The 22,725-nt window shown below is 32.7% G+C and overlaps 1 protein-coding gene and 2 long non-coding RNA genes across 3 annotated transcripts; all 3 read right to left on the bottom strand.

The window, feature by feature from the left end:
* Positions 1–3,890: 3,890 nt before the first annotated feature.
* LOC140046164 (uncharacterized) lies at positions 3,891–9,632 on the bottom strand. Its single transcript, XR_011844741.1, has 3 exons — positions 9,410–9,632; positions 7,615–7,787; positions 3,891–6,274 (listed from the first exon to the last, which is right to left on the bottom strand). It is a non-coding gene; the product is annotated as an uncharacterized lncRNA (long non-coding RNA).
* Positions 9,633–16,896: 7,264 nt separating this feature from the next.
* On the bottom strand, positions 16,897–19,336 carry LOC140046163 (uncharacterized). The gene is made up of 3 exons (XM_072090706.1): positions 19,219–19,336; positions 18,756–18,939; positions 16,897–17,373 (listed from the first exon to the last, which is right to left on the bottom strand). Exons 2-3 carry the CDS (start codon positions 18,921–18,923, stop codon positions 17,209–17,211), a joined length of 333 nt encoding a protein of 110 aa, XP_071946807.1. The 5' UTR covers positions 18,924–18,939; positions 19,219–19,336; the 3' UTR covers positions 16,897–17,208.
* A 1,818-nt stretch (positions 19,337–21,154) lies between these two features.
* LOC140046162 (uncharacterized) lies at positions 21,155–22,303 on the bottom strand. Its single transcript, XR_011844740.1, has 3 exons — positions 22,175–22,303; positions 21,671–21,813; positions 21,155–21,421 (listed from the first exon to the last, which is right to left on the bottom strand). It is a non-coding gene; the product is annotated as an uncharacterized lncRNA (long non-coding RNA).
* Positions 22,304–22,725: the final 422 nt, after the last annotated feature.

Genomic DNA, 22,725 nt, shown 5'->3' with positions numbered 1-22,725 from the left:
TGAAGAAAATGACATGTCAATATTCTGTGTTTTTATTCTTAGTATTTTACGTGTTATGCATCTACGTAATTTGGATGATTAAAAATAGGAATTAGTAGCCTAATCTTGGTAGTGTTCTCAAAATTAATTATTTTTATTTCAATTAACATAATTTAAATGTTCTAGTTCGTACCAGTTACTGTGACACAACTAGGCTATGCAAAATAAAAATTAGGCGTAATAGACGTTATAGGCGCACAAAGCAAGTAATTTGACTAATTACAACGCGACGGATCGCCTGAAATTTCGCTGGTCAATGGTCAACTCACTTGCGTTGTGCGCTTACGTGGTTAAGTTGCGTCCGATAGCAAACAAACTGTACGTTACTTGAATTCTGGCTCCTCGGTGGAAAGTCGTTAGGAGCCTAGTTTTGCCTGATTTATAATCTGTTTATTCCTACCCTAATTCTTTTTTTTAAATGAAGATGACATCGGGGCAGCAACAATTATTTATCGACTTTGATCAATCTTAGGCCTATAATAATAATGATAGTCAGATACGTCACGTCATTGTATTGTATATTTCAACGCAATAGTTAGCCCTGAAGAAAGATAAGATTCGAAAATAACCGATTGTAATTTAATTGTTTTCCTCGATAACTAATATAAAAATCGATTGATCATTAGTAAATTAGACACTTGATTTATCATCAACTACGTCATTAACACACTTTCACCATGGCTCCATCGATCTCAGACAGCCGGGTTCCCATAGTGTTTACGTCACAGAAATACTCGATGACGAAATAGCGAACACTGTGGTCCATATTCAATGTACGTTTGATATCCATAATACTGGAAATCAGCATTACTTAATACCGGTAGTTATTTTAAATCGACGTAACGCGATATTAAAGAATAATTATTAGTATCGTCTCTGTAAACTTGCATGCAGATATGATAAATTATTCATATTGTTGTTATGAAGTTAAAGTAGGGCCTAAACCGGTTATGTAATGCGTTAAGTATACTAATCATGTTTTTACATTTGGATGACGGCTTCTTGTAAAAATTGTTAAGTAAAAGATTAAAATAAAGATATTTGAAATTATGATTAATTCAATGCGTACAGCATGAGATTAAATTCTTTGCTTTACACGTGTCGTATGATTATTACATAACATGCACAATGTAGTCGGTGAGCAAACGACGACGAGGGTAGGGTCGCCTGGACTGATTTTCCCCCACCACCTAAAAGGCCAATTAAAGGCCAATTTACACAGACGAGCGGTAACGGTAATACAAATAAATTTAGAATCTATGTTATTCCTTTTATACACATAACGCGAAGCCGACGGGTAGTTTCGGCTCAGGATAGATAGATACAGATTTTATGTGCGAACAAGCTACGCGGTTTGCCGCTTACTGTTACGATTGTCTGTGTAGATTGGCCTTTAAACACATCTTATAGAACAGCTATGACGCGCATGCATTCAAAATTTCAGCCATGTGACGGTGGGTCAGTGTGAAAATATTGTATTTGGGCAATATAATGATCCAATCGAGTATTGTATAATTATACCCCTGGGTATGGAGATTACAACTGTATGGAAAAACACCCACGACGTTGAAACTTGGCAAATGTAGGCCTGTTTAGACTTTACACTGACTCATTACTCTACTGTACTAGAATAGTTATTTTTGTTTGCCTGTATGAATAAAATCAGATTAATTTATTTGGTAGCTCTTTAATCTGTATCGCACTTTTTATTTTTCTCTAGAAGATGAGAGGAGGTAGAGGATTTTGTCGAGATTTTTCGAAGCTCTTTTGGTTTGTGACCATAAACGATTTATCGATAAGCACAAAAATAATGAAATTAATCAAAAACCATGTTCATTAACCATATACCTCATACATCAAATAAGTTTCGAGTAGTGTTATAACATTTATTTTGTTTTTATTTAATGTCATCTTTATTTTGTTACGCAATCTTGTCATGGGTACTTAGTTCTGCTATCTCATGTTCGATATTTCAATGTAATCCTTCTTATAATGAACGGCTTAGCTAAGTCAATTTGTGAAAACAGTTTATCATTTCTTTACAATATTTAATCTATTCTTACGTGTTTGATTTAACGTGATTAGACTGTCATTAACTTCGAGTGTTCTTAGAGTTTGTTGAGTGTGTCCTACGCGCTCGCGGTTCGGCGTGGATGCAAATCTGCGTGGGCATAGTCACGCAAAAATAGTATTAATTCCTGTCCACACTATTAAACTAGTTTGACAAAAAAAGTGTGATGTGCCCAATTATGTTAGTGATATGCCCAAATATGGTATTATCGTCATGTCCATATATGGGCATATCACATTTTCTGTCACATAAATTTTGAGAGTATAGACAAGGCTTTAAATGTTTTGTAAAGTGTGTACATGTAATTTCACTCCTCCATGATATATACTTTTATATGTGTGTGCGTAGGCCTTTAGTTTAGACCAGGTATAGATAATATATAGAGAAGTGTAACATTTTACTCCCTGTATCTCTTGACACGCATGGGCATCCCACCGTTTAAATAGCTTTCCCATTAGGATGTAACGCATGGTTGGTTGGATGGATGGATCATCGCGTTTATTGGTCAAATCACTTGAGTGTTGCGCATACGTCCACGTCCATGCGTTGCGTCCCTGGTAACTAAGCTTTGTATATGTGTGTGTGTGCGTGTTTAACAGGCATAGAAGCTGTGTACCGACCGTCTCGGAAGTTGCGTTTGGCACGTATAGACATTAGTCCAAAGTTTCTTTACCCATTACATGGCATCGTGGTCCCTCTCCTTTATTCAAACTCCTTGGCAAGCATGCTTCGGAAGCTAATTCGTCCCGACCCCCAACCACCTGCCAAAAATACATTTTCTACACTGTATGAGGCCTACTATAATCCACTATCGATTTGATAACCTTTTTAGGTTTAATAGCAATCATCACCCACTAAACACGTGAAAGAAAAATAATTTGGTTTTACTCGATAACGAGCAATTCATTAGCATTATACACACTGACAAGATTAAGGAATTATTCACTAAGTCATAACATATTCTAAATATAGTTTTGATTTTAGAAACCCATTCTTTACTAAATTACCATTCTCCTTGGCACAGTTATCTCAAAGTACACAATTAGGAACAAACGTTGCAATTCATATTAATGATAATTGAGTTGTTTTGTTGTTTCTGTCGTTGTTCCTTGTGTACGTTGACATAGAGGTCATGTTTTAAAGAGAGCGCACACTTTCAATTTGTGTAAGGTTATCGTATATCGCAATTGTGCAGGTTATTGAATGTTGTCATCAAACTACAATTCACATAAATGTGAAACATAACATTAATAACATAACTGAAGGCGTTTACATAACTTGTGTTACTGTGAGGTCTGATAAAGTAATGACAATGAATAAGTGTATTTTGACGTCAAGTCATGAATCATACACTATCATATATTATGTTTAAAAATTGTAGAGAGATTATTTAACTATGTGCCTATCCATGTTGCTATCACGACACCGTATTTTGTGTATTTTTAAATGTAATATTAGAATCAGTAAAGCTTGGTTCCCACTATGACACAACGCAAGGACGTAGACGCAACGCAAGCGAGTTGACCAATCACACGCGACTGTTCGAATAATCCATCACTTGAGATTGCCTGCCGTTGCGTTCTAGTGGGAACCAAAAGAACCCTTTGCAAGAAGGCGTCAAGTCGTAGGACACTTCCAATTACAGACCAATCGAGTCATGACTCGGCATACCATGCTTAACACGCACTTGAGACCCAAAGAAGTAAATTGACCAATCACAAGCGATGGATTATTCGAACTGTCGCTTGTCATTGGTCAACTCGCTTGCGTTGCGTTTACGTTCTTGCGTTGCGTCTAAAGCTTGGTTCCCACTAGAACGTAACGCAAGGACGTAAACGCAACGCAAGCGTTTTAACCAATGACAAGCGAAGTTATAGACAGTTAGCAATCACAAGCGAATAAGCCATCGCTTGTGATTGGTCAATTCACTTGCATTGCGTTACGTCCTTGCGTTGCGTCGCTAGTGGGAACCACGCTTAAGAGGGAACCAAGCTTGACGATCACTGATCCCAAAGGTAATTAGGTAAAGAAATTTCACGTATTATAGAATCTGACTTTGGCTTGACAAAACAACAACTAATAAGCACATATTTGTTTATTTTCAACTGATAACTACTAATTATTTCATTTGTTTTAGCTACATGACGTCATTAGTTTAGCACAAATAGTCCAATATTGTGATTACGGCTTAATTTGTTTCCAATACGAGTGCATTTTAATTATTAAAAGACTCCAATAAATTGATTTTATAAAGTAATTAATAAATATATTGATGAACAGCGTAAATGCATTCATTTATTCATCAAAACTATGATATCTCAAAATAATCTATTGATGAACCATTACAATGCTTAATGATTTCAAACTATTGTTGTAGAAAGACTATACCTGATTATATAAATAGAGACTATATTCTGACTTTTTCGTAATTCATTAAAACGTGGTTCCCACTAGCGACGCAACATAACGCAATCTACGCCACGCAAGGAAATACCCTTCCAATCATTGTGTTTGCCCCCGCCTGTGTGAAATCAAACCTGCGATGTTTGCAGAACTGTTGCATCGTCGGTTCCCACTTGTGATTACGCAATACATCACTTTGCGTCTATACGTCGCTGCGTTGCATTCTAGTGGGAACCATGCTTAAGCACTGACCTGGTAATAATTACCAGGTCGGTGCCTTAAATAAAGGTAGCTTTTGATTTTCGATCTGCTTGTAGGTTGTCGCAAAAAGCTTTGTATAACAAGAAATTACCTATAAATTGATCTAAAAACCCAAGACTCCGAGTGTGTTTTGTTAATTTAGTTAAGTAGGCCTAATATTGATAACATTAAATATCCGTAAATATTAAAGTACATATCCCTAAGACCCATACAAGTTTGTTTAAAAATGGTTGAAATTTTGGAGAAAACATATTGCTTGTAACTTGTCAGCAGTACCTGCTACAACAAATATATTTTATACAACTGTTACATTGTAATGTACAAATAATACACAATTATACATAAAATAATTACAATAAACTATAATACTACACGTGTTATACATTATTATACGAAATGTGAATAGAGGATTGAAAACCACAAATTATAACTGTACTTTTTATACATGTTTTTATAATGGGCCGTATAAACTTCTCGTTGCGAAAGTCCATGTTCAATCATTGTAACCCAGTAATTGTCTTTTCTAGTTTTGATTCAAATAATTTACTATTTTTCATTAGTATGCGAACAATTCGGTGGAAGGTTCACTTCTAAAATTCACCAAAGTTCATTCTTAACAAATAAATAAAGGTATTCAAGCATTGCACACCATTTTAACATTTATACAACAATACAAGTATATAAAACTCAATAAGTTTATTTATATTTTATATTGTGGACGAGGAAATTGTTATTAATATTAGTATGAAGTAATTTAATTTCTCTATAAACAAAAGTTTTATCAATAACTTCTGTAATTGTGTCTGATTTGTTTCCTAATGAGTTTTATTACTGGTTTCTGTTGGTTTCTTCGTATTTAATTTTTTTTTTTTCAAATTCATTTTCGTAAATCTTGGTTTATTATTTAGCGGGACTGAACATTTCCTGTAAGGCAAGAATGAGTCTCATGACAATACAACTGAGGTTAATTTTGTTTTGTTGTCTTCTCGACATCTTGGCAGGTCTGTGTTTTATACGTTCAATTCACAGTAAGTCACCGTATACTTATGAGACTGTCTAGCCCTAAAGTTAAATTTCGTAACACGTTTAGTGTTTGTATGATGCTGGATGCTGACAAACTGTAATGCACACGGGGTTGCTTCTCCCAGCGGGTGGGTGTCCACAGACGAGCTAGTGAGGTTTGGTACATTTAAAAGAATAAATTGTTTCAGGTCAGATATTGTAGGGTACCGTAGCTTCCCAGACATTCCTGTAACCAAATTAACGATACAAATATAATATTCTTGTAGTATAGGTGTTTTATTGTCTCGTTTCTCCAGCAGCTTTTCATGTGGGCTTGCATTGTGGTCTGACACGAGTTATCGTAAAACCTGGTACCGTCTGCATTGTGACGACACACTTGTAACCTGGGCAGCATTCGGTCAGTCCGGACACCCAGCTTTTTGGATTGACTGAGCAAAGTCGTCCACTTTTGTCTGTGGCGCATGATGATCCACGAAACTTTAAAAAAAAAACAAACATAAAAAGTACAATAAAGTATCATATTAAAGTAAAGATTGGCATGAAAGGATTATAGTTTCATTTTAAATATGTGAAACGTTTCGTTACAAAATTAATACACGTTGTTACACGACGTAAATAATATTTATAATTGAAAAAGAAATTCCTTCTTGTCTGAAGAAGATACCAGAGTTAGTTTAACTTGATGTACCTTAAACGTGATATAAAAAATGATTAATATTTCTTTGACTCTATTTCATCAGTCCCCTGTTATATGACATATAACGTATGTAACTTGATAAGACCTTTCATATTTCAGCGTAATAAAAATGCTTTTAATTCATTTTTTATATTAAATAATTGTTATCAACCCATGATGTATTGAATATCATAAAAAAAACCATTTGTGATTCAAGTTTTAAAATTGAAGCTCAACCTGTCGGTCATCGATGTTTTTTTATTATATAGAATTATTTGCTAAAAGGCTGGGTTTCCAGTGTATAATTTTAAACAAAATCTATTAAAAATGTAGACGGTAGAAGTAGGATGACTTATACGTTATTTTTAGTATGTAGATATTATATATTTATAGATAAATAGGTGGTATACTCATAGGAGTAGGTCAAGAAAGTTTTGCCTATAATAAGAGCCTATTACTGATCCGTAAGGATTTCCTAATTAAATACATTTTCATTTTATATTGTGTATATACATCAATACTAAACAAATAAATATCGTTAACTGTTGAAGTCTCTTTTATCATAAAAGTGATCACCCTATAACAATTAGTTTATAGATGTTGATTTGACCAATGGGTTCGAACTTTGTAGAATGTTGTATTTGAACGATTACATTCAGTACAGTTTAATCCCATTAGGATCTGAATATTATTAAGTGAATGTTTTATGTATTGTTCAATTAATCGGTTTTGAAAATATGACTATTTCCATTTATCACAGTTATTTATTATAACACTCGATATATTTCTAAAAATATGCTAACATTTTTGTGTGTAAAAGACTAAAGAATTTACGTGTAATTCCTTCGCAGAAATCATCTTTTAATTTTTTAGATATCCATAACCCATCTGGCTATTTACACAAATTAGTGAGTTAACCAATCACAAGTGGCAGTCCGGATGACCCATCGCGTTGTGATTGGTCTGAATGAATTACGATCGGCTTAATGTTGCTCTAATGTGAACCAACATTCCGAAATATTTCGGTCAATATTAAAGGAATATCCCCAACCAACTATAAATACTTCGAAATTGCTTTACCGTAAAAAACAGTTCGTCTTCTGGGGGCTTAGTGTCAGATTATAGACTACAAACTACTTACATTTCCCGTAGATGGTTGCATTAACTTTCGGCTTAGCTTCATCCTGTACCTGTTCCTACGGTTCGGAGACGACGCTGACTCGCTAACATCCACCATAAGACACAATAACAGTAAAGCGGCCATTACAAGTATCGTGCTTTGCTTCATCACCCGATTCATCGTTGGATACTGATCTGAGATAAGAAAAGATAATGACTTCATTGATCCAATAATTGGAAAATGCTTTGTTTATGTCATGGACGAAAAAGCAACGGTAAACATAAAACATGTTTCCTTATTTAGAATATATGAGTTGAACAACAAGTAAAAGTGAATAAGATTTTTCAGGAAACGAACGAGAAAACATTGATCTTGATTTAAACACACAGTTTTAAAATAGTCAAAATAGTTAAATAGTTTAAAAAAAACCCTCCTAAATATGTATTGCCAGGGAAGAGTGAAATTTATTCTTCTCTGGTATTGCGGTAAATTTATATATCTATCACTAATCTAAACTGCTTTTTCCCCCGCGCATATAAAACATTAATATAGGCCTAAGTTAATTGATAGGTCTTTTTTTACGTGGGTCCATAATACAAAATTAGACACAACCCATTGCACGTAAACAACAACCAGTAAATTAATAGCAGGCGCCATTCCCTGATATTAATATATGATATAACAGTGTTCATTTACCGAATATGAACGTTCGCGAACATTATAATACAACATTAAGAATCCTATGTCATTGTATAACGAATACAATGCATACTTATTATTGCTGCATTCGTACATTGGCTTTCAATCTACTGCAGCGACGTATGATACATATCTGATTATAAACAATAAGAGATTTATCATTATCAACTAATGTACCTATGTCAAAATAAATCATGAATTTGACAGACGTAACACTATAGCAACACTATAAGGACGACGTATACATTATTATCAATCATGTTAGTGCCATCTTATTAAGATTAAAACCGGTTGTTATTATTCTATACACTGCTAATTACAAATCTCTAATGTGTATATTATGTTATAAGATAATTTCGGCTGAAAGAACCCGTTTTTTTTTACTACGGTTATATATAACAACATCTGGGTGACGTATGCAATAATTGATATCAATCATTGTATTATGTTCCATAATGGTTGTTATCTGCTATTAATTGCAAACCTATTATTATTATTATTAATGTTAAGATATATCACAATAACTTCGGCTTAAAAGACCCATTTTATTATTATAGCAACACTTCGCTTTTTAATTACAAATATTTATTTACTGTAATATGTTGTATCATGTTGATTTAGGATTTAATGGCCCATTTTTATTATATACTTTAATAGTACCCAGCCGTTAGTAGCCTATCGCGTGTGCATGAATTGTGGTTTGATATGCTTTCGTCGCCGCCGTATCACTCACTAATTACGCACGTGTACCCATGTTATACTATTGGTAATATTCTATCGTCGTCTAAAAAATCGTCTGATCCTACAGAAACGTACATGTTTCCTTATTATCAAAGTCTATTTTAACTCAAATTACTCATTCTACGGTCCCCACTTGGACGCAACGCAAGCGCAACGCAATGAATTTGACCAATCACGACACGATAGATGTTGATCCATCTCGTCGTGAATGGTAAAATTAATTGCGTCGAGCTTCGTCCTTGCGTTTCGTCCTAAATTAAAAATGTTGCATTCCATTAACCAATAAACATAAAACTAGAAAGATAACCAAATAAAAACGACAATCGTAAATTAAGTCCAAAATAATGCAATAATAAAAAATAAAGAGTTCACTTACGTTTATGTAAATATGTACAGAGTAACGTCTTTTAACAAGGATAATAATAATCGATGGTTTTCCTATGTCTTACAGTATCGTTGACCTGTAGTATGATTCAGTCCGCCGTACAGACATGAAATGAATCTAACTACTTACTTGCTCGTATATTTATACTTATATCGAAGTGGAAATTTCGTGCCCTGGACAAGTTTGAAATCAACTTCTACGAACTTAGATAATCCGAGCCTGAGTAGACAGTAATCCCACCGGCTCCTTGCACAATTTGATTACCTCACAACTAAGATTGCAAATTCATCACCTCATTGGTCAGTCCTTTAAATATGACGGGATATTTTTTTCCCATAAGCTCAAGGCCAATTATTGTTGGAAATGATTACTTTTAATATCCACTACAACAAATCACATGACCATTTTACATGCTGTGGGCGTTACTATTAGTAATAGTATATTTCACTGTTTTATATAATAATTTATTATATAAAAAGTATAAATCAAAAGGCAAATTAACTGACAGAATAATGATAAAAGTAAAAAAAGGTTATATAAATTATACCTGTGCTAAAATTGTTATCAAATTCAAAACATATACAGCTCATGACTGTTCAATTCGGCGGTAAACACAAGTAAATAAAGGTTTTTAACCCAGAACCTTTCGCGAAAACCAAATGGTCATTCCTAGTGTACCACATTTTTTAAAAATATTTTTGTGGCATGTACCACCTTTATTCAATTTTATTCAACATTAGAATATCAATAATAACAATAACAAGTAATCATATTGCTTGTGTTTTATACAATTATGCTATAACCATTTACTCATTTATTAATATTAATCAAAATCAAAATCAAAATTGTTTTTAAAAGTTATAATTATATAGACGTGTACATAAATAGGCATACATACAGGCCTAAATAAACACATGTGTGTGCGTTCGCACTCCATCATGTAAACACGAACTGTACACCATGCATGCATACAGACATCTCTATACATTTATTATAATTATTATAATAGTATATAATGTACTATTGATTTGAGTTATTTTTATCTTATCAAGGTTTAAATAGATCATTACTTTAAATGCACATACGTGGATCAAAAAGGATTGCTAGGTAATATATGTCTAATTCATAAGAGTGTACTTTTACTATATGTAAAATATATAAAACAATTATCCATTAGCAAACATTTATTGTCATGGTTATCTTTATCGTTTCTATATTGAAGTGTACCACATGTAATAAACCAACAGTAAATACAAAACCCTTAAATATCCATTTACTTCAGTATGTTTGAATTATGGGAAGGGTAGACTTTTCATACCAGTATGATTGATTGTTTGTTAGGCAGGATAGTCAATAGTTAGCATGTTTTGACAAGTTAGTGAAACAGTGTGGTGATGTGAGATTCCGTTTTCGGACTTTTTCTGTTGTCAATTTATTCGGTTTATTTAGGCTATTTCGTGGTTTATTTGACATCAACATTTTCATTTTCACACTTGTGCTAAACAGCGCATAGAGACTATTTGTATTTTGCGCTATATACATTTAACTTACAATGTGTAATTTCACTCTTTGAACACATATCGGCCATCCCTATTCATTTCACACATGACTAGCCCCTCAGTGCACAACTGCTAGCCCCTTTCAGCCTTTCAGTGCACATACGACTAGCCCATCAGTGCACAACTGTTAGCCCCTTTCAGTGCACATACGACTAGCCCCTCAGTGCACAACTTCCAGCCCCTATTCAGTGCACATAAGACCAATGATGAACGTCATTTCAATTTTAATGACAATAATGCGGCCTGGGAAACAAAATCAGTACAGGTTAATATTATCATCAATGTTGCAAAAGAAAAATTAAAAGAATTATCAATTAAAATGTTATTAAATCCACCTTATGACCAGAGGTAAACTTTTAGCTTACGTCACTGATACAGTACAGAGTAGGCCTACATGTTAGTGATATATAAATACACTTTAATCCAACTATTTCCTAAATAATATTGTGCCCAACTATTTCTGTAACCTATTTGATTATAATAATTATTATTTTAAAGATATCGCTTAAAGATAACTTATATACATCACTTAACAAGCTGAGAGATAGTGTGAACATCGGTTTTCGTTTGATTATCCCCGTGCAATTCTAAGATACGAACTAACAGCCATTGACACTCAATATTCCCTTGATTGGAATTAATTTACTGTTGCGTCATCATTTATATCAAAGAAATTCTTAAATTAATGATCTTTAATGCTAACAGGACCCTCGGGGTCACGAAGAAGATCACGTGGATTAATAGGGCATTTATAACCCAATAAGATCTCTAATTTTATAAGATTGTTTCAATATGTTTGACGCACACAAGCGAGCAAACTTTCTTCTGCACGATACAATAATTCTTTAAATAGCTAGAGAATAAGAATAGAAATTCATTTTCTCAAAAGTAGAAACTGATCTAACTCACTCTTTTTTGTTTTGTCATACTTAATTGAACTGCGCATGCGTATGTAAATAAAAATAACTTTAACTAAAACTAGGTTTCTATTCTTTTGTTGGAAATATCTTTTGGAAATCAGTATCTTCGATCAATTCTTTAATTTCCTCCTCAACATTGGTTTTTTATTATTAAGGAATGTATCATGCAATAGTAGCCTTCACAAGTAGTATTTTACCCTCCTTAAACTTCTATTGCATGTTAAAGTACTGTGTTTTTTTTTTATTTATTTGAGGTTTTAAAACTACAAAATAAATCCGAATTCGCACCTACATACAAGTTTTATATCAGAGTTCTGTTGAGAATAATATGATGCAATGAAATGCATGCCTTATGTTGTATTTAAGAAAAAAAAGCAACTGACATAGAAGTAATCGTATTTGGCCTAGATCTACCTTACAGTATTATAGTTACTCCTCCCTGGATAGCTAATTAATAATTAACAACAACGTTTTTGAGATAAGGCTGATTGGGTCAAGTTCGCATGGCCTATATTAAACGTATTTATTGAGGGAGAATACTATAAATTATAATTAATTGAACTACAAAATTGCCCTACGAAGCAGGCAGAATAACGAAAGTTACTTATTGATAATATTATTAGGCTAATTTAATCATTTTAAACATTATCCCATGACTCCTAAAATTATTATACAATTTCTGTCAAAATATAATTTGTAGATTAATAGCGCCACCAACGGTTAAATTACTATTTATTGCGTTCACAAAAAAAACGAATGAATAAATCATATTTGAAATAGGCCTAAATTGTTGTTCTTTATGTTTTGTGTCCTCTGAATGATGCTCCATAATATTTTTCTTTCCAAAGCAACTAAAATCTAAAATTGTTCTTTACTGGCTGCAAGGGTCGGAATAATAATATTATTACTGTACCAAACTTTTGAAACGGTTTGAAAACATCTAATGAAATCCTTGAAACACTACGTAATAAAATAAACTGGCTCATGGAATATGCTTCCTTAGTTGATGCTATTCCAAAAGATTGGATTAATATAATTAAAAATTACAACAAGAACGGGCCTACAAATATAAAAGATGGGTGCATCATAACTAATGACGCCTATATGCTGGAAACAAAACTTATATATTCGTGCTTTATTAAAGAAAAATTTATTTATCCGCATGTAATGGGCAAATGGAATATGGCCTTTAACACTCAGAAAATAAATTGGAGTGACGTTTGGATAAAAAAAGTGAAAAATGAAAAAAACAAAAAATATGCACAACTAAATTACAAGCTGTTGAACAAAATTGTTCCGACTAATCAAAGGCTTCATAAGTGGCATGTGAAAATGAATAATGTATGTGACTTATGTGGGGTAATTGAAGACGAAAAACACATGTTTTTTGAATGCATACGAAATAAAACTTTATGGACAAACATAGATAACATTTTTAAAAATATTGACAATGGCAGAAGCTCTTTTAGAGAACTTCTTTTAGGGTCTGATTGTGAATACAAAAATGACTTATATTCAATTGCTGTCTTCTCAATATATAACATTAAGATTTTAACTGAATTAAACAAACCAGTGTGTAAAAACTCTTGGATTGTATTTAAGTCTATTGTTAAGGATCTGAACAAACTAACGCTCATATAATGTTAAAAGAGTTACCGGTACCTAATAAATTTATTAAACGTTGTTTTATATCTTTGTATATAATGTCTATAAGATGTATATAAATGGTATGTATATTGTCTGTGTACAATGTGAATAATAACAAACCATGAAAGCAAAAGGATAATATTGGAAACAATATGTGAAAAACTAAAATTTACAAAAATTACTGATATTTTTTTTTTGAGCAGAAAAAGATAAAGAAAAATGTAGAATATTAACGGAAAACAATATAATTAAAGAAAGAACATATGAAGACAGATATTACTGATTTATTTGTAATGTATTTAATTATGATATGAAAGAATAAAGGTGGTGGTTCACGCCACAAAAGAGAAAAAAAAAAACTTTTGAAACGATCTAAAAATAATGTAAATATTAAGCAGCGCAGTGCTGGTACATAATATTGTAAACATGCGGTACATCATATGTTCATGATAATTTTAATTTATATACATATAGAAACTCCTTTTCTGAAGAACTTTGAAAGGATAATTTTTATTTTTTCCAAATACGCAAATTACCTCATCAAAAGTAACAAACTAAAACACAAATACATTTAAAAAAAATGAACAATGCAAATTATACGTATCATATTTGTTTGGTTTGACAAACTATTAATTGCAACACATTCATGTCCTTTTCAACTTTTTATTGATTGTAAACATTTATTTCTGCATTCGGAACATTGATGACACAATAAAGATACACTTTATAATTTAAAAGTAAAGATCAACAACCTTGCTTTACATTAAGCCTGAACTCATTTGTTTGGTATAAGTACATTAGCTGAAGATATTGCAGTCTCGAGGCACCACCATGGACACTGTGGTAAATAATGTCCTCAGTGTTGATAGGTCTACAACAGTAGTTACGAAGTAGCATGTATGTTTTCCTATTTTTTCTGCTCTTTCTAATAAGATAATTAGTTGTCAAATGAAGTTTAGAGTACGATAATTGATAAATTTTAATTCATTGAGATCAGTTTTTTTTAATATAAAAATTGTAATCAAAATCTGGGAAGCGCTTTGATCAACTTGGAAAAGCGCTATATAAGCAATTATGATTATTATTATTAAATATTGTCTGATTTGTTTAGTGACTGAAAAAGTTTCTGTAAATGTAGCTCTTGTGACAAAAATAAGCTTTCGCTTTAATTAAAAAATGTCCCCAGCGAAGTCCTACATCTTGCGTTTCAGGCTGTTTGCACGATTGGATTAGGATGAATTACACAAGATCATGATTAATTTAAAATTATATTTGGCACGTAATGTTTGAAAGGCACGTAACGCGTGTGCGCAATCCAGTCTTGATTTTTTTTGACGATTTCAAATTTGCGACTGGTAATCATTAGAAGAAATTTAAATCTTTATCGGCTTAAAGTTTAGAACTTGGATTTACGCCAACTCACTTAAAAACATAATTATTATTACCTTGTTTATTTGTCGGGTATTTTAGGCATACAATAGATTATCGGGTAAAACATTCTGATTAATCACGCAGCAGTGTCAATGGAAACCATGAAACGAAAACCGCGCTCACTCAACCAACTGGGCTTTGTATAACGTCACAAACTTTCACACCAAAAAATGACTAAGAATTAATTTTAAATTACAATCATTTCACTAAAACACTGTAGTATGACAATGCTAATAACAATACGACTTATAACAAAACAACTTGTGTTTACCTGTTCTGTTGTCATCTTGAGATTTTAACCTATTAATTAACACTAATTATTTGTTTTAATTAAAAGCACACATCCAGTTTTAATTCGTTTTTACTTAGTCTCCTATACGAAATGACTATTGTATCTTTTAAGTCTGTCCATTAACACAAGTTGTTATGCGTTTCGGAAACAAGTTGGACTTGTTGAGAAAGGGAAGAGAACTTATTTAATCCATTGGGACAAAAGTTGGGAATTCAGCCTAATCCACAGTGGAAACAAACAGCAGACTTTATTAGTAACAGGGATTGTGCAAGTTATGCAGTACCTGGCTGTGATCCAATCCAGTGCTGTCAATCAATCGAGTTCTTGATCATGGTTTCCTATCAGGACAATTATATTATGAATTGTTACACATTAATAACAAACAAATATGAACTATTTCATATTGGGCTATTACTGATCAGCAAAACAATAGAGATACACCAATGAAGAAAATGCACTGTCAATGTCATTTGGTCTAAAATTAGAAAATGCGCTTAAATACCAAAAGACAAGCTAATTTAGTGACTAAGCTGTATTTTATTCTCGAAATAGAGATATCTCAGTTTTAGACATTTTAGTTTAAAATTGACGGATCTTTTTATTTGTTTGACAAATGATCAATGTAACAATTGACTGATATCTATCTAGTATACGTACTGATAAAGTTGTTTTGGGACCACCTCCAGAAAAAAGCTTTAGTGATTCGTTTTTCTGGAGATGCAATCTCTATTTAGACTTTTATGAAGATATATAAAAAGAGCATAGTCGTAACCAAATATTGAGAGAATGATTTTTTGTCAAATTGAATGCGCATTATATTTCATGCGTTTGCATTAAGCAATTCGAATTCAGATGCAAGAAACATTCGCGGATATTGATAGAGAAGGCAAGAAGCGTGTGCTAGAAAGGAAAGACCTCACTTGAGGAATGAGAAAAAATAGGCATATTGGCCTAAAAAATAATAAATATATGAGAGGGAAAAGGGTGTTTTCATGTTTACCCCTAAATCACACCCCACTCCTTCAGTGAATAATTAATGTATATTTGATCTTTTAAAACACCGCAGAATGAGCAATTCAAATTGTATTATACTGCTTGTCAAAAGAACAATTAGGTATACTTTATACCGGTAATCATTGGTTATATCACGTTATCTCAATCTTGGGCGAATAGGACCACTCATTCTCTTTACGTATACAGTAAAGTCGTGTTAGTATGTCGTTAGTTTATTGTCTTTAATGAAGAATAGATTGATGAAGGAAATTATTGACACATTTATAAAGCACCTTACTGCATGGTGGTCTGTCAGTCTGTCCATCAGTATGTTATTGTCGGCTTGTGTTCATATGGTCGTGTTACAGCGCTAATGCCTGAGATAAATTAGTAATTACAGATTTTGGTCTTCGCTATTGTCACATATTTATCGTAAAGTTCAGAGATTTTGCGAATTTTTTCTTTTTCTGTTTGTACGTTTGTTGATTTGGATGAAATTTCCGAAATAAAAGAAATTGAAATCGAAAATTATCATCATCAACGTAGTCGTGTCATCTTGGTATTTAAAAATAATCTCTAGATATAAAAAATACTGAAATATCACTTTTCAATACATCAAAATAATTTATTTGGACCAATAAAATGTACTGTATTTACATTATACAAAATGTACACACTATGTACAAGTATATAAATTATAACTTTGGCAGAACAAAGCAAAACATAACAATACCATTAATTTTTACTTAAAAATAATGTTTACGTTACTTAATTTAGTTGAACTGAAGTGATGCTGTTTGTTTTATCTCATTATACATTTGTAACGCGTTTATGTATTTAAAAACGCGATGGAGCTGAAGAGAAACATAACTAGTGCATGAATTATAAAGTATTTTGAAAGTTTATTCTATAATAAATAAAGTTCTTGATTAAGAATAGACAACTGTTTTATACTCGTTTGCAAACTGGCGTTGGTTTAAACTGAGATAAATTGTTAATTTTCTTGATGACGTAAACGCACTTGAAACCCGCGCAACACTCGGACAGATTCTGAAGCCACCCTCGTCCACCCATCCCGCAAGCTTGAGTGTCTTTATCTGTTAAACAGGATTTCTGTGGAGAAAGAAATTTAGAAATTAGTTATAAAAATATATACATCGATTTTTGGAAAGTACGCTTCATGAACTAGTGACGCATAAACACAAACGTTGCACGTCGACAAAAATGCATCTACCGCGTATTTTCAGAGCGAATGCGTTTGCGCACATTTTATCATACACACATAACTATTAAAAAGAATAAAAGACAATCTTTGAAAGAAATTGATACCAAAATTCTATAATTATACTATAATGCAAGAACGACTCTTTCAAAATGCTTGACTTGCATAATAATAATAATCATTGGAACACATTAATACATTGTATTATATTACTAATAACATAACGATTGTCAACATTATGTTTTACATTTCAACGTATTTTGTTTCAATTACAACATTCGATTGAAATTAATATAGGTTTAGACGCGAAACCTTATAAAATATTGTCTGATCATACGAAAGAAATCCAGCCTAAGAAAACTAAATCTTCGGCTATACACTGTAGAAATTTAAAATCAAGTAGTCGTTAAACGATAAAGCAAGTAGTTCTATAAATCACAAATAGGATAGCAGGAAATGTGCTATTTCAACGGTCAAAGATAGCAAAGATAAATTTGCATTGCAAATTAAAAAAAATATATGTTTTTGTTTGTGTCGATATTTTGTAACATAAATCTTGTCGTATTTTTTATTGGGGTACTGTATATATTGGAAACTAAACTAACACATTTTTTAAAAATATTTCAATATAAAATCATATTTATGTTATGGTAGGCAACCGTACATGACTTGATAATAGTAATCTTGTCTCATTAACATGCAATCCTAACGCAGAGAATTGAATAAACTTATTGGCTAAATACTTGTAACTAAATACACACTTGAAGATCCGTTAAAGACCATTAGTGTATCGTTATTATATAGGTCAGGATTTTGTATATAGATGATGCCTAAACTAAGGTCTAACCTACGATGGTTAGTTAATAGGCATTAAGAACGAATTGGCAAACACGAGATAACAACTACAGCACGCGTAATTTATAACGTAATGTAATTACGCATTCTGTATTGTATAAAATGTATTGAATTTGTAAAATTACTTGGACCGGACAAAATTAAGTCGGGAGTATAATTATTATTATTATTTTCTCTATTGGAGTTAAATACAATGCTTTAATCGGTTTAATGTGTTTTGCGTTCAGATTGAAACAATTCGGATTTGTATCGGAGGAACATCGGGCTAATAAGATCGGAGAGGGTTCGGACTAATTATAATTGGAGTTGGCGCCACTGAGGTATGATTTGTAGCAGCTTAACTTTAGTGCGTGTGAACAGACCTTAAGATTTAATCACAATTTTCTTAAATTAAGGCATTACATAAAACGGTACGTACCCGTGAACCAATTCCCGACGCCTTCCAACTGTTTCTTGTATTCGTTCTTCCTTTTCCAAACCCCCTTGGTCGTTGCTTAGCCGCCTCAGAAGTAGCCATAAGAACAGATAAAAGTGTTGCAACTAAACAAACTGCTATCACACATCGTGTTGTACAGGTAACAGCCATTTTAGAACTTTCAAATCTAGAAATCAGGCAAAACATAAATATGAAGAGAGATTACATTAATATATTACCAAATAGAGTTACTAGAGCATTGGTATAATATCGATATAGTTTAAATATCACAGTGAAGACATCAAAGAAAATCTCAGCGGCGCTTAAAAAACATAACTGCGCTTTTAGCTGAACCAAATATATCCAACCAATTTCCTATCTTTAAAAAAGCGCGCATGTGTAATTTTGGGCACAAGCATTAACCAATTACAACAATAATTATTATTCAATTGTTCAACTTTCTTACCAAGATTTTGTAGTTTTGCCAAAACAGCAACAAAGCTTCCTCACAAGTTGTTTAGTTTTCAATGGACCTGGCAGCGCTTGCTCTGAGGGTAAACTGTGACTAACAACAGGAATGCTATAGATCTTATATATGTTGCGGAGGTTGTAAGGCTAATTATCAAGTCATATTAACCACCAATAGGAAGGCTTGAGCTGTTGAGGCTTATTGTAACAGTATTAAGCGAGAGTTAATGCCAAAAGGATCCTCGGGGATTATGACAAGCTAATCCATTCGCTTCTCACGCTGCAGGTCGCACATTTTAAAAATGTTAACAAAGTTTAAACTTTACATAAAATTAAACGATTGGAATTAATATTCCTAGGCCACATTAGAACCCCTACGTAACGTTGGAACACTTTTCCGAGAAGCGAACAAGGGGAAACGGTTTTACCAATTCCTCTCCACTCCTATTAAAGGTTTGAATTGAACAATTGATTAAGCCCCGAAGATGTCCCCTAATAGGAGTTCTATTGTATCATCATTATGTACCAACACACGGTACTTTTTCAATCATTATAGGACCTAGCACAGAACATATCCGTTATATATTAGTGTTTATGAAGCCTAAAAATAATAGACGTTGGTGTCGAATTACTGAAATATTAATATTAAAACTCCGTATTATTTAGTAAAAAAAGATATTATCACTTGAAGAGGTTGTCAATTTACGACATGCTTAAAGATGTATTGTCCCCCTGAAAACATTTTTTTTTTAAATATTTTTGTTGAATAGGCCATTTTAATTGCACATAAAAGTTATTCACTTTGAACTGAAATTGGATCGAAAAAAAAAATGTTTTACTCGAGAAAATCGTAATTTAAAGCAAAAATTAACCAACCGGAAGCTATTTGTCTGGAAGACAAACGTGTTCCGGTTTAATTTAACCCTTGACCTGAGTTAGCTCATAAATATTCATATTGTATGGATACATCTTGTGGATGATGGTTCTCTCAACAAACAGCCAACAACGCGACGATAGCAATGCATAGAGAGAGTCGAGTAGTGACGCGAGACGATCTTGAAGAAAACACGAAAACTATAGCTAGCAGAATACTAAGTAGAACTGCAGTTGGTAACTTTGATGTTGAATCTTATTCATTTAGGTGAGTTTTTGTTTCGCTAGCAGGAGAGGCCTAGCTAGGCCTAGGCCCTAGGCCCGAGTTTTCTGCTACTGTATACTAGTCTACTACATACTAGTAGGCCTAGTACTAACTAGCACAACCACATGGCAGGCAGTCTCGAGTAGCCTTACTGCTGCCTCCTGTTTCTATAAGTAGAGGTAGTAGGCCTAGGCTAGGCAGTACACTACTAGCTAGGGCTAGACCACCACCAGGAGGGATGTATTTTTTTTTTATAATTTTGTTTGGCATCCTGATAAATTGGTTTAATTTGTTAGGATTTCAACTATCTATTCTGCAGAGAAAATTACCAAATAAATCTAAATATTGTTTTGAATGTTTACTGTACAGTATTTTAAAAATATTTTCTGCATCAAATGCAATAGGTTCAAATCAACATTTGCACAATTAACCATTTTATGCAGATATTTGACACAATTTTCTTCTTTTTTTTCAGGTATTAACATTGATTGAACAATAAGAGCAAGTGAAGTAGTGAGAAACACAAAATGTATCGGCAACATTCACAATTTATTGAAACATTTCTTACTATTAAAATGACACTTTGTAATGGATATGAGCGATCTTAGAAGACTATAGCTGCCGTAATTACTGCCACAATCAACACATTGATATTAGTAGACAAATTGACACAAAAAACAATACAGGAATTCAATAAGATATACTGTAACTGTATATAGGCCTAGGCCTATATATATTTTTTATTAACTCCTTTTGCAATGTAATATTTACAGTAACATTATGAAGTGTAAGTAAAATTGAAGAATTTATTCTGTGTACTGTTGTAGTAGTATTTTTTATTTATTGAATGTTATGTTTACAAAATAATATACTGTACAAATATTATTGCTTTATAAAAAAAATTATACTGTACAACATTTTACAAGCTGAACAGGAACATATTGGCCGAATGCAGCATCACAAATATTTTTCTTGCAATATCCAATCATATACAGAGTCTATCATCAGTTGTCTTTATGAAGTACAAATGTGACCTCTGTTCCAGTCTTCATCAGCTCAACGTCTTTAAATAAAAATGTTTAAATAATGATGTATAAATAAGTTAAATATTTCACAAAATCTAAAGTTTTTAATTTCGGCAAAGTACGAAAACCTGGAATTTGGTATTTATAAATAGGTCTAGATCATGCACATTTAGTGCAAAATGTGGGCTAGTGAAATTGCTTGCTTTGACAAATAAGTACACTAACTTTCTATGGTAAAACACATTACAACTAAGACTTAATAAAGAGAAAACAAATATTTGACTTACTACAGTACAGAGTTACATGGTAAAGAACAGTAGTTTGTGTGGTAAAATGGCTAAGCTGGCTTTTCCCCTCTGTCTACTTGTACAGTGCTGCTGGAGGAAGGTTCTCAACTTCAGGCTTGTAAGTTGTATTGTAACCATTTTCCCTGAAAAAATGTTTGTTTTATTTTTATCATAAAAACTAGTTAAACAAGATTCAACTGTAAATTATGTATATGGTACAGCAGGCTGGCTGTATTTTCGGATTGATGGCCTAGCCTAGGCCAGTCTATGAAGAGTACAATGTATAGGGCCTAGCTGGGCATTTTCTGCAGAGACCCGATTGTCCCAGCAGCCTGCCTCCTCTACTACTACTACTACTAGCCTATGCATGTATTATTCTAGGCCTAGCCCTGAAAAAATCCCAGGCTAAGTTAATTAATTACCTTCCTGTTATTACAAACGTCTGTTTAGTTTGCGTTATATATATAATTATTATATTTAAAATAACCGTCTAGGCCTACTTACCGACAAATTAACAGCTTAGCTTTACATACGATCAGGGGAAACCCCCAGTCGAGTCGCGTCGATCTGTGGGTGTTGTGTACACAACGTGCATCATCCATGTTTGTTAGATCAGATCCCAGCTGTGTCGATGCTCATTAACATATCATGCATATTTATGAGTTAGCTCTATCGGCCTAAATTTTGAGCTGACAAGTTGGGAAAATTGATTAACTTATTTTGCTTTTTTCTTAGCGAAATTAATAATTTTTTTCGGATTTTTTTTCGGCGAAAGTGAACAACTTTATTATAGCTACAATATGATCTATTCAAAATTTGATTTAATTGATCTTCATTTTTCATGTTTTGGGGGACAATACAACTTTAAGATAACATCATTTCAAGTCAATGTTCTCTATTTTGTGTTGTTACTTATCAGTTCTGATTTCAACGTTGTTTATACAATGATTAGAATCTACCGACTTGTCTCATTACTTTTCAAGGTATATCCACTACTAATTCAAAAAACCTTTGCTTATAAACGCATTTGTTTTTACTGAAGTATATCAAGCATT

This window comes from Antedon mediterranea, chromosome 4 (assembly GCF_964355755.1).
Source record: "Antedon mediterranea chromosome 4, ecAntMedi1.1, whole genome shotgun sequence".
Classification (NCBI taxonomy): Eukaryota; Metazoa; Echinodermata; class Crinoidea; order Comatulida; family Antedonidae; genus Antedon; species Antedon mediterranea.
This window is presented reverse-complemented; position numbering and strand designations above follow the sequence as displayed.